The sequence below is a fragment of the Pituophis catenifer genome, unplaced genomic scaffold (genome assembly GCF_029215685.1).
Source record: "Pituophis catenifer annectens isolate HBS135680 unplaced genomic scaffold, rPitCat1.0.hap2 SCAF_3, whole genome shotgun sequence".
Classification (NCBI taxonomy): Eukaryota; Metazoa; Chordata; class Lepidosauria; order Squamata; family Colubridae; genus Pituophis; species Pituophis catenifer.
Window position 1 is genome coordinate 12,164,279 of NW_027256883.1, and position 12,084 is coordinate 12,176,362.

Consider the following 12,084-nt stretch of genomic DNA (forward strand, 5'->3'; position numbering starts at 1 on the left):
GTGGCCTAACCACTAATCTCCAGTGGCCTGGAGATACACAGCCATCTGTGTCACTTTGGGCCAGTTCGTCTCTCTTCACCAAGAAGAAGACAGTGGCGAATGACTTCTAAAAATGCTGCCCCCAAAATTTCTCCAGTGGAAAGGGATAGGATGTAAAACCATATCATACATTAATAGATAAATAAATACCCATGATTGAGACTGTGAAGGCAATATGAGGAATACATTCCTTTGATCAGGGGTGTGAAACTCAAGGCCTGTGAGCCAGATCTGACCCGCAGGGTGCTTAAATCTGACCCACGGGGCCAGCCTGGAAATAGCAAAGGACCGGCCCGCGGTGCCTCTGGCAACCAAAATGGGGTATGGGGCAGGGATGAAATCGAGCAGGTTCTGACAGGTTCTGGAGAACCGGTAGCAGAAATTTTGAGTAGTTTGGAGAACCGGCAAATACCACCTCTGGCTGGCCTCAGAGTGGGGTGGGAATGGAGATTTTGCAGTATCCTTCCCCCAGGAGTGGGGAGGGAATGGGGATTTTGCAGTATCCTTCCCCTGCCATGCCCACCAAAGCCCCGCCCACCAAGTCACACCACGCCCACCAAGCCACGGCTGCTGAACTAGTAGTAAAAAAAAATTGGATTTCACCACTGGTGTGGGGGGCTACACACAGTCCCCCCCCGCAACCCATTTTGGCCAGCAAAGTGCTGCAGGAGGCAATCTGTCCCGTCTCTCCCCCCCACCCCCCGGCTGGCCCACGGAAGAGAAGTAGATTGCTGATCCGGCCCTTGAAGAAATCCAGTTTGACACTCCTGCCTTTGATGGTTGAAAATTATCTATAAACATAATCATCTATAAGTAACTGTCTGGTTTGGTACAACAATTTGGACTTCAACAGATAGCTGGACTGCAGAAAGAAGAATTGCAACCAGCCTGCCTTTCATTGATGATTTGTATACTGCATGAGCCAGAAAGAGGGCTGAGAAAATATCTACAGACCCCTCACATCCTAGACATGTTTTTTTTTTTCAATTCGTTCCCTTAGGCTGCCTCTGTTGGGCACTGCATGCCAAGACAACTAGACACAAAGGCAGTTTTTCCCCTCATGCCATCACTCTGCTAAACACTTAATTCCCATTGCCCTGTCTTATGCCTAAGGATATCTCAATCATGTAGTAGGGCTATATTACGATTATCCTTCTCGTGTTTCCTTTTACCTACTCCTATGGGTATCTTATGACTATCTGCCTGTCTGTTGTTTGTATCTTATGATTTATGATTGTATCTTATGATTTATGATTTATCACTTTGTTGCTTGTATGTACGCTGAGCGCTTATGCACCGACAAATCCCTTCTGTGCCTAATCACATTTGACCAATAAAAAATATTCTATTCTATTCTATTCTATTCTATTCTATTCTATTCTATTCTATTCTATTCTATTCTATTCTATTCTATTCTATTCTATTCTATTCTATTCTACCCTACCCTACCCTACCCTACCCTACCCTACCCTACCCTATCCTATCCTATCCTATTCACCTTCCCTCCTCTCTCTTCTCTTCTCTTCTCTTCTCTTCTCTTCTCTTCTCTTCTCTTCTCTTCTCTTCTCTTCTCTTCTCTTCTCTTCTCTCCTCTCCTCTCCTCTCCCCTCCCCTCCCCTCCCCTCTCCCCTCCCCTCTCCCCTCCCCTCTCCCCTCCCCTCCCCTTCTCTTCTTTTCTCTTCCCTCCCCTCCCCTCCCCTCCCCTTCCCTTCCATTTCATTCCCTTCCCTTCCCTTCCATTCCATTCTAAAAAATATGGAATAGTGTTCAGAATCTCCCTTAAGAAAAAGCCAACTTTACGGGGTTTTTTTCAATCTGTTTTCTCTCTTTCTGCCTTTCTTCTCTTCCGTTATACATGCAGAGCAGAATCTCAGACACGTTGTCATAAAGAACTATTTATAACTCCTGTATAACTCCATACATGTGTCAGAGCACTAAATGAGGGGGAAAGGAACAAGTTAATATTTATTTGAGCACTTTCGGGCTGGGCCTGGGGGAAGAGGCCTTCAGCAAAGATGTCAGAGAGATTACAGTTGACGAACCCATTTAAGATATCACAAAGGGTGCATCAACCTGGGACATGATATAACGGAATAATCCCAGGAGCGATGCCACTGTTCCAATCTGCTCTACCCGATCTGTTAAAGGGCTTTTGGAGTATATGTGTGTGTATGTGTTTCAATCAGGGGTGAAATCTAAAATTTGTTACTACCAGTTCTGTGGCCGTGGCTTGGTGGGGGGATAATGTGACTGGGTGGGCATGGCCATTTTTTTTTTTTACTTTTAAAACCATTTTTTCTACAACTTCTTTGGTGAAGAGGTTGTAAAAAAAATGCTTTCAAAAGGCTCTGACGATCCCAGCTGAGTTGCCTGATGGGGCAGAGACTTTTTTTTCTTTTAAATGCCTCTGACGATCAGGCAACTCAGCTTGGATCGTCAGAGGCATTTAAAAGAAAAAAAACCCTTTTTTTTCTTTTAAAAGCCTTTGATGATCCCAGCTGAGTTACGCGATCATCAGAGGCTTTTTTTTTTTTACTTTTAAAAGCATTTTTTTGGCCGAAGAGGTTGTAGAAAAAATGCTTTTAAAAGTAAAAAAAAAAGTCTCTGATGATTGTACGGCTCAGCTGGGCATGGGGGTGGGGGGGGCAGGGATTTTTGCTACCGGTTCTCCGAACCACCCGCCTCCATCGCTACCAGATGGGGCGATCCGGTCTGAACCGGGAGCATTTCACCCCTGGTTTCAATCTCCCAAATCTCTGAAACACTTTGCCAAATTATTTCATATCGTTATCTGGAATAATTGTTTTAGATACATATGGGAGCAAACGCCCACAAGGAAACATTAAGTTGATGAATTTGATGCTTGTTGAAGAAGCATCTTGTTGGGAGAATGGGTGGGGGGAACCCTCCACTGCCTCCCATGAAGGCAGGAGCAGGTCAGGGTTAGATAGGCTTGCTATAATAAAATGAGAATGAATTAAAATGGAAATTGCTTGCAAGTATGTAGGGGGATGAAGGGACGCGGTGGCTCAGTGGCTAAGATGCTGAGCTTGACGATCGAAAGGTCGGCAGTTCAGCGGTTCAAATCCCTAGTGCCGCGTAACGGGGTGAGCTCTCATTACTTGTCCCAGCTTCTGCCAACTGGCTTCTGCCAGTTTGAAAGCACGTAAAAAATGCAAGTAGAAAAATAGGGACCACCTTTGGTGGGAAGGTAACAGTGTTATGTGCGCTTTTGGCGTTTACTCATGCCGGCCACATGACCACGGAGACGTCTTCGGACAGTGCTGGCTCTTCGGCTTTGAAACGGAGATGAGCACTGGCCTCTAGAATCGGGAACGACTAGCACGTATGTGCGAGGGGAACCTTTACATTTATGTAGGCGGAATGCATTTCTGTACACCAGCCTACTGTAGCCCTAATCTGAGACTCTAACCGATGTGTTGGGATTGTAATTGTGTAAATTCAGAATAGCAGAATAACAGAGTTGGAAGGAGCCTTGGAGATCTTCTAGTCCAACCCCCTGCTCAAGCAGGAATACCTATACTATTTTAGAGAGATCTCTTCTTAAAAATCCTCCAGTGATGAAGTACCCACAAGTTTTGAAGGCAAGCCGTTCCACTGATTGATTGTCCTCACCATCACAAAATTTCTCCTTAGTTCTAGGTTGCTTCTCTCCATTGCTCCTTGTCCTGCCTTCTGGTGCTTTAGAGTTGACTCCTCTTCTCTGTGGGAGCCCCTCGGATATAGGAAAACTGCTATCATGTCTCCCCTAGTTCCTTCCTTTCACTAAACTAGTTCTTCGTATGTTTTAACCTCCAATCCCCTAAGCATCTTTATTGTTCTTCTCTGGAATTTTTCTACTGTCTCAACTTCTTTCAAAATCTACAGCCATCCAATGCTGATTACACATTCTGAAAGTGATCATGTTCACATCCGCAAGGTTAGGCACAGGTGATGGTAACATCCATCTGATAATCCTCCTTTGGCTGGATTGTCCCAATTTTCACTCTTTTCAATTGTTGTGTAAATAGCAAATCATCTTCTTCTTTTAACGACCCCATAATCCCTTGCGGGTTGGAATCTGGGCAACTGAATGCAGCTGAGTGTTTACTGACCTTATGAGTAGCAATGAGTAGACCGGTGCCTTAAAAAACAAATGAGTAGACTGGAACGCTCCAAGAAGAAATGGGTAGACCAGTACAGCTCTGCAAGCAGTTAAAAGCCTGGTAGACCAGTACCTCTGCTAAATCCTAAATAATTGTCACATGACCATCAAACCATGCCCACAAAATAAGCCACGCCCACAGAACCGGTAGTAAAAAAATTTAGAACCCACCCCTGAGACCCATATACAGTAAGACACAGTAAGACACTGTTGTGAGATTTCAGATTAAGCAGACAAAATAGAATCAGAATAGAGCTGGAAGAATATAGCATGCAAAGTGTTTTGTTTTGTTTTAATTTGATTGATATGCTGCCCTTCTCCGGAGACTCAGGGCGGCTTACAATGCGTTAAGCAATAGCCTTCATACTTTTGTATATTTATACAAAGTCAGCTTATTGCCCCCACAAACTGGGTCCTCATTTCTTGACTGTTTCTTGACTGTTTGTTTGTTTATTTGTTTGTTTGTTTGCCTTTATTCTTAGTGTAGCAAGAGTAACAAGAGCCACAAGGTCTTGGTGACACATAATCAATCAATCAATCAATCAATCAACCAAGGGGAAAAGGCATCATTTTCTTTGAAAGACTGGCTTTTCCTGACAGATACCAGAGCGAAGGAGATTCAGCTAAGGGGTATAAATAAACTCACAATTCTCTCTCCTGTTGCTGGGCATCTGACTTTAAAGAAGTGTGGAGTGTAGAAAATTACTTTATGAGCTAACTGCTCCAACAGTTTGGGGACTAATTATCTGTCAACAATCATACAGCTTCTGCTAAATGGAGGGAGCCTCCAGTCTCATGTAATGTAATTGCCACTGAATTTTCCATAGGAGTTAATCAAGATCATTTCAAACTTAGCTGGCAATCTTTTTGAGGCTGGCAAAACCTAGATTTTTCTTCCTCTTTGGGTCTCTTTTTTCAGTCTTTGGGAATCTGCACAGGAGAGACAGATCCCATACTGTGTTGTCTTCTTGCTGACTCTTTTTTGCTTATTCTGAGTCACCCTGAAGCCTGCATTCCTTTAGCAACAAAGAGTACTTAATTCTCACCTTGCTTGCCAGCTAGCCATCTTCCTCTTCCTTCCCCTCATCCTTCCCCTCTCCAACATCCACACCTCTCCAACTTTCTCTCAGGTTTTCACCCATTTTAATATTTTCCCTGCTATGAGAGACTATTTCTACAGTATGTAAAGTGCTTATCTGTTGTTCTTGAAGCACTATTCCAGACTCGGGTTATCACACTGACAGCTTGACAAAATGGCAGACAGTCACAGGTGGTATTCAGCCGGTTCGGACCAGTTCGCTCAGACCGGTTCGCCCGAACCAGTAGCAGAAATCGAGTGTGGGCCCACCCCGGTTCTATGCCATCCTATTTAGGCACGTTTTTGAGGCCGGGTGCATGCACGGAAGGCACGTGTGCGAGCAAAGCACATGTGCAGAAGGCCGTGTGCACGCACGGAAGTGGCGCATGCGCTCACATTTGCAAACGGGTAGGGAAAGTAAGTGAATAGCATTCCTGCAGTGTTTACCTTCTCTGTTCTATCATAAATACATTAACTGTGTCTATAAAGTTTGCCTCCTAAGAACACTGTGTGTGTGTGCGCGCACACACACACACAATATATATACCATATTGGTAGGTGAGCACTGTATGTTCATTTTGCTTTATGGGAGTCAGAAATGTGGTACATATGAACACTTGCACACCTTTTTGAACTTTGAATGGTATCCTGAATGCTCCAAATGGGGCTAACGTTTCACCAAAATCTCACACAACCTTGAATGAGAAGATCAAAGTTTGTAAGATATGCGATGAGACATTGTTGTAGTTCAACCATTTTTGAGGGGATGGAGAATATATGCAGGCAAAAATATGAGGGGACTCAGTGCTAGGAATGTTGACTCATATACTGGTAGGTCTCCAGCTAATTTTTGCATTCTGGTACTTCCTTCCTTCCCTCTTATCTTCCTCCTTTTTCTCCTCCTCCTCCTCCTCCACCACCACCTCTTCCTCGCTGTCCTCCTTCTCTTTCTTCTTCCTCCTCCAATGGAGATAGTAAAGAAATTGAAGTAAAGAATTGCAATCCACTCTCTGCAATTTGTCAGCTTTATGAGATCAGTGACCTGAGCAGCCATAACAGAACAGTGCTCTTCGATAATTGCTTCATCTTTCAGAATGAAGATTGTCTTCCATGACAGGGGATTTCAAAAAAAAGGCAAGATGGCAGCTAAGCAACCCAAACCCAACCCCTTCAACTCCCAGAATTCCTCACAGCCAGCATGAAACAATGAATGGAAACTAACCGAGGAGAGAACCAATGTAGAACTAAGGCAAAAATTCTTGACAGAACAATTAAGCAATGGAACAACTTGCCTTCAGAAGTTGTGGGTGCTCCATCATTGGAAGTTTTTAAGAAAAGATTGGACAAATATTTGTCTGAAGTGGTATAGGGTTTCCTGCCTTAACAGGGTTTGGAGCAGTGGTAGGTTTCAAATTTTTTTACAACCGGTTCTGTGGGTGTGGCTTGGTGGGCGTGGCATGTCTTGGTGGGCATGGGCGTGGCATGGTGGGGAAGGATACTGCAAAATCCCCATTTCCTCCCAATCAGCTGGGACTTGGGAGGCAGAGAATAGATGGGGGTGGGGCCAGTCAAAATTTTTACTATCAATTCTCCGAACTACTCAAAATTTCCACTACTGGTTCTCCAGAAGTGGTCAGAACCTGCTGAAACCACCTCTGGTTACTTCCAACTTTATTACTCTATGTTCCATGTTCCCTTGGCATGTTGTACATTTTGCACATGTAAAATGGGGCTGGAACTTTGATTGCATTGTCTTCCTTTTGGCTCCTGAAGACAACCTTGTTTAATGATGTTATCTATCCATCAGAGAAGATGTTTTGTGTTTTCATCTAGCTTCCTGGTTTTAGAGGACCCCATGCAGGGGTGAAATCCAGCAGGTTCTGACAGGTTCTGGAGAACCGGTAGTGGAAATTTTAAGTAGTTTGGAGAACCAGCAAATACCACATCTGGCTGGCCCCAGAGTGGGCTGGAAATGGAGATTTTGCAATATCCTTCCCCCAGGAGTGGGGAGGGAATGGGGATTTTGCAGTATCCTTCCCCTGCCATGCCCACCAAGCCATGTCCACAAAACCGGTAGTAAAAAAATTTGGATTTCACCACTGACCCCATGCCTGTTTTCAAAGACAGTTTGGTGTAGTGGTGAAGGTACCAGACTAGAAACAGAGAGGCATAATCTCACTCAACTCTAGGAAAGAGTCAATGGCAAACTATTTCTGGAATCTTGCCATGAAAACTGCAAGAACTTCTCCAGGCAGTTGCTGGGAGTCCAGACTGATAGGACTGCAACAAGTATGCCTGGCTTTCAGAGTTTCAGTTGCTCATTTTTAAAAATTTATTCTCATTTTGGATCACGTCATCACCCTTCTGGGAAACAAATTATACTTTATAATTTTATTTGATCTCTGAACAATGGGACTCATGATGTCCACGGAAAGGGAACTATGATTAAAGGTCTGATGTGATATTCTGATGCAAATAATGTCCCTCAAATGCTGACGTGTACCCCAAGTACAAAACAGAAGAAGCCCTTGCCAGATCCTGCAAAATTCTTTTTCCTCTTGAATTTGCAATTCTAACAGAATAACAGATTTAGAAGGGACCTTGGAAATCTTCTAACCCCCTGCTCAAGCAGAGAATCCTATACCATTGCAGACACATGGTTGTCCAATCTCTTCTTAAAAACTTCCAGTATTGGAGCATCCACAACTTCTGGAGGCAAGTTGTTCCACTGATTAATTGTTCTCACTGTCAGGAAATTTCTCCTTAGTTCTAGGTTGCTTCTCTCCTTGATTCGTTTCCTCCATTGCTTCTTCTTTTGTCTTCAGGTGCTTTGGAAAATAGGTTGACTCCTTCTTCTTTGGGGCAGTCCCTTAAATATTGGAACACTGCTATCATGTCAGACCTCTAAGAAGACCTCAGTCCATGTACTTTGTACCTTTGCAACATTGACATTTAGAAACTTTCATTATTCTATTGATAGCAATAGCCCTTAGACTTATATACCGCTTCACAGTGCTTGACAGCTCTCTCTAAGTGGTTTACAGAGTCAGCCTATTTCCCCAGACAATCTGGGTCCTCATTTTAACCACCTCGGAAGGATGGAAGGCTGAGTCAACCTTGAACCTGGTGAGATTTGAACTGCCAAATTGCAGGCAGCCGGCAGGCAGCAGAAGTCGTCTGCAGTACTGCATTCTAACCACTGCGCCACCGTGGCTCATATGATGCTGTGGTAGCACAGTGGTTAGAATGCAGTATTTATTTATTTTATTTTTATTTTATTACATTTCTATACCGTCCTTCTCCCGAAGGACTCAGGGCGGTGAACAGCCACAAGATAAAAACACATAAATACAAAAATTTAAAATAAAATAAAAACGAATTAAATAATTTGGCTGAACAAATTTAAAATACCCCATAATTTAAAACAAATTAAAATTTACATTTAAAAAGGGGAGAAGATTTAGGCCAGGCCAGTATTGCAGGTAACTCTGCTGACTGCCAGCAATTCGATTCTGAGCAGCTCCAGATTGACTCATCCTTCCATCCTTCCGAAGTTGGTAAAATGAGGACCCAGATTGTTGGAGGCAATAGGCTGACTCTGTAAATCACTAGGAGAGGGCTGTAAAAGTACTACGAAGTGATATATAAGTCTAAGTGCTATTGCTATTTTCAAAATGTCCAAGAATGCTAAGTTTGGTGGCCAAGATCTATTACTACAACTTTGGGGCACTTTTGTGTAACCAAAGAGAACCCAACCCTTATTACCAACCCAACCCCTCCCAAAAAGCTACTGCGCAACAAAGCCTAAATCTGGGCCTGCCGAATGATTTCATTCTGTGTTCATTATTTCCCCAAATAAACCGACAGCGATAACAACAGTGATAACAGTGCCATGCTGAGTATGATGTATGTTTTTCCTGACCCCTCTCCTCCTATATTACACCAGACTGCCAAGCAAGTCACAAGATGTTCTGTGAAAGTAAATGAAATAAAAATATATTAAAAATGGCTAATTGTGTTTGCAATCAGTCCTGACTCTGGTACCATGACTCATTCCTTGCAAACGTTTGTAGTTCAGCGAGAGTTTAATGCTTCCAAGTACTTCTTATCTCTCTTTTTTTTTTATCTCCACGCAGAGTCAGCATTAGGGGCTTTCATCAAAATCCATTGTTACATTTCACCGCTGCTCTTGCCAGCCAGATCTAATTATTCATAGCCCAAATGTTGACTTCTTTTTAGAACATAGAACATAGAATAATAGACATGGAACGGACCTTGGAGGTCTTCTAGTCCAAGCAGGATACCTTGTACCATTTCAGATAAATTGTTGTCCAATCCTTTTTAAAAGCCTCCAGTGATGAAGCACCCACAACTTCTGAAGGCAAGTTGTTCCACTGATTAATTGTTCTCACTGTCAGGAAATTTCTCCTTAGTTCTAGGTTGCTTCTCTCCTTGATCAGTTTCCACCCATTGTTTCTTGTCCTGCCTTCAGGTGCTTTGGAGAATAGCTTGACTCCCTCTTCTTTTTGGCACCACCTGAGATATTGGAACACTGCTATCATGTCTCCCTAGTCCTTCTTTTCATTAGATTAGACATACCCAATTCCTGTAACTGTTCTTCATATGTTTTAGCCTCCAACCATCTGATCATTCTTGTTGCTCTTCTCTGCACCCTTTCCAGACTTTTGATATCTTTTTTAATATTGTGGTGGCCAGAATTGGATACAGAATTCCAAGTATGGCCGTACTAAGGCTTTGTAAAGTGGTGTTAGTACTAATATTCAACTCTTGACAGTGATCCAAAGAAAGTTGGTATGTTCATATCTCATTTAGGAAAGGCTTCTTTGTGTCACTCCATTGATTGTGAATTTTGACTCAACCAGTTGGAATGAGTATTCAGGGTGTTGTAAATGGATTTCCCTCTGGAATTGAATGCTTGGTAGAAGAGGATGTCCATCCCAGATAAAAGAAATATCTTGTTCTTGGTCGAGGATATACAAAAATGGTACTCCTCTGCTAGATTTTCCAGACAAACATAAGTAAAAGGTAAAGGTTCCCCTCACACATATGTGCTAGTCGTTCCCAACTCTAGGGGGTGGTGCTCATCTCCGTTTCAAAGCCAAAGAGCCAGTGCTGTCCGAAGACGTCTCCATGGTCATGTGGCCAGCATGACTAAACACCAAAGGTGCACGGAATGCTGTTACCTTCCCACCAAAGGTGGTCCCTATTTTTCTACTTGCATGTTTTACGTGCTTTTGAACTGCTAGGTTGGCAGAAGCTGGGACAAGTAACAGGAGCTCACCCCATTATGTGGCACTAGGGATTCGAACTGCTGAACTGCTGACATTTCGATTGACAAGCTCAGCATCTTAGACGCTGAGCCACCGCATCCCTTCAGACAAACATAGATTAACATATAAGAAGTATTTCTTAAGTACATTAATCAATTCCGCCCTAAGTTTTTATTCATCTGAGGGTGTTAATGGGATCAATTAAAAAAGCATGCATGTGTTTGCAAATCCTAAATTATGTGGGATTCTGGTATGTGACTATATTACAGCATGAAATGATTGGGAACTAATTGCTCCAACTGGGACAGCTAGTTTTCATTCATGTAAGCACTACATCTTACACTTTCTTCAACATCTCAAATAGATACCCATAGTATAGTTTGGGGAATGTACAGAGCGATTTCAGCTCATTGGTTGACCAACTAAGTATTGTTTTAGTTTTCCATAGCCTGAATGTGGAGATAATGTGGAGAATATCAGATAGTCCTCAACTTACAAGAGTTCCTTTAGTGACTGTTCAAAGTTACGACGGATCTGAAAAATGTGACATGACCGTTTTTCATAGTTACAACCTTTGCAGCATCCCCAGGATCATGTGATAAAAATTCAGATGCTTGGCAACTGGTTCACATTTATGACGGCTGTAATGTCCTGGGGTCATGTGATCCCCTTTTACAACCTTCTGACAGGCAAAATCAATGGGGAAGCCAGATTCATTTTTTACTAGCTTTACAACCCCAGAGATTCACTTAACTGTAGCAAGAAAAGTCATAAAATGGGGCAAAAGATTCGCTTAACAAATGTCTCACTTAAGAACAGAAATGTTGGGCTCAATTGTGGTTGTAAGTCGAGGACTACTTGTGTTTGTACTATCAGGGAGCAGAGAGAAAATATCTGCTGCGAACTCCACATAGGCGTCAGGAAGGGCATCCATCCAGTAAACATGCTCAGCTCCATTCAGTCACCTCAACAGAAAGGGATTTCAGGTCATAAAAAGAAAAAAAAATGTACTACTAAATTTGAATACGGGCCTCTCATTTGTGTTCATTTCCTGTTGCCCCCTGCAGACAGCAGCTCAGGCGGTTTTATTTATGTGCATGAATACCGCTGGGATCTTCATTAGCTACCTGTCGGATCGAGCTCAACGCCAAGCTTTCTTAGAGACCCGAAGATGTGTAGAAGCTCGACTGCGGCTGGAAACCGAAAATCAGCGTCAGGTAAGGCAAGAGGGAACATCTAAAGAACTTCCCCTGTGTGCTCTCCAGTGGTGGGATTCAGCCGGTTCGGGCCAGTTCGGGCGAACTGGTAGTTAAATTGCTGGCTGGCCCTTCCCCGCCCCGCCCCTTCCAGAAGTCCCCACATGCCCTGTTTTCACTCCCAGGAGACAGCAGAGAGGTCTCCTAGGCCCAAAACGGGGCATGGGGGAGTGTAGCACGGCCCCTACGCAGCCTGTTTTTGCTCCCAGGAGGCTGCAGTGAGGCCTACTAGGCCCAAAACGGGGCACGGGGGAG

The 12,084-nt window shown here is 43.4% G+C and overlaps 1 protein-coding gene across 1 annotated transcript in view; it reads left to right on the top strand.

Annotated features, from left to right (window-relative positions):
* ADCY8 (adenylate cyclase 8) overlaps nt 1-12,084 on the top strand; it is a 164,787-nt gene that overhangs the window by 51,218 nt on the left and 101,485 nt on the right. The window contains exon 2 of the mRNA XM_070942014.1: nt 11,641-11,790. Within this exon, the coding sequence (XP_070798115.1) occupies nt 11,641-11,790 (150 nt within the window). The remainder of the gene's footprint in view (nt 1-11,640; nt 11,791-12,084) is intronic.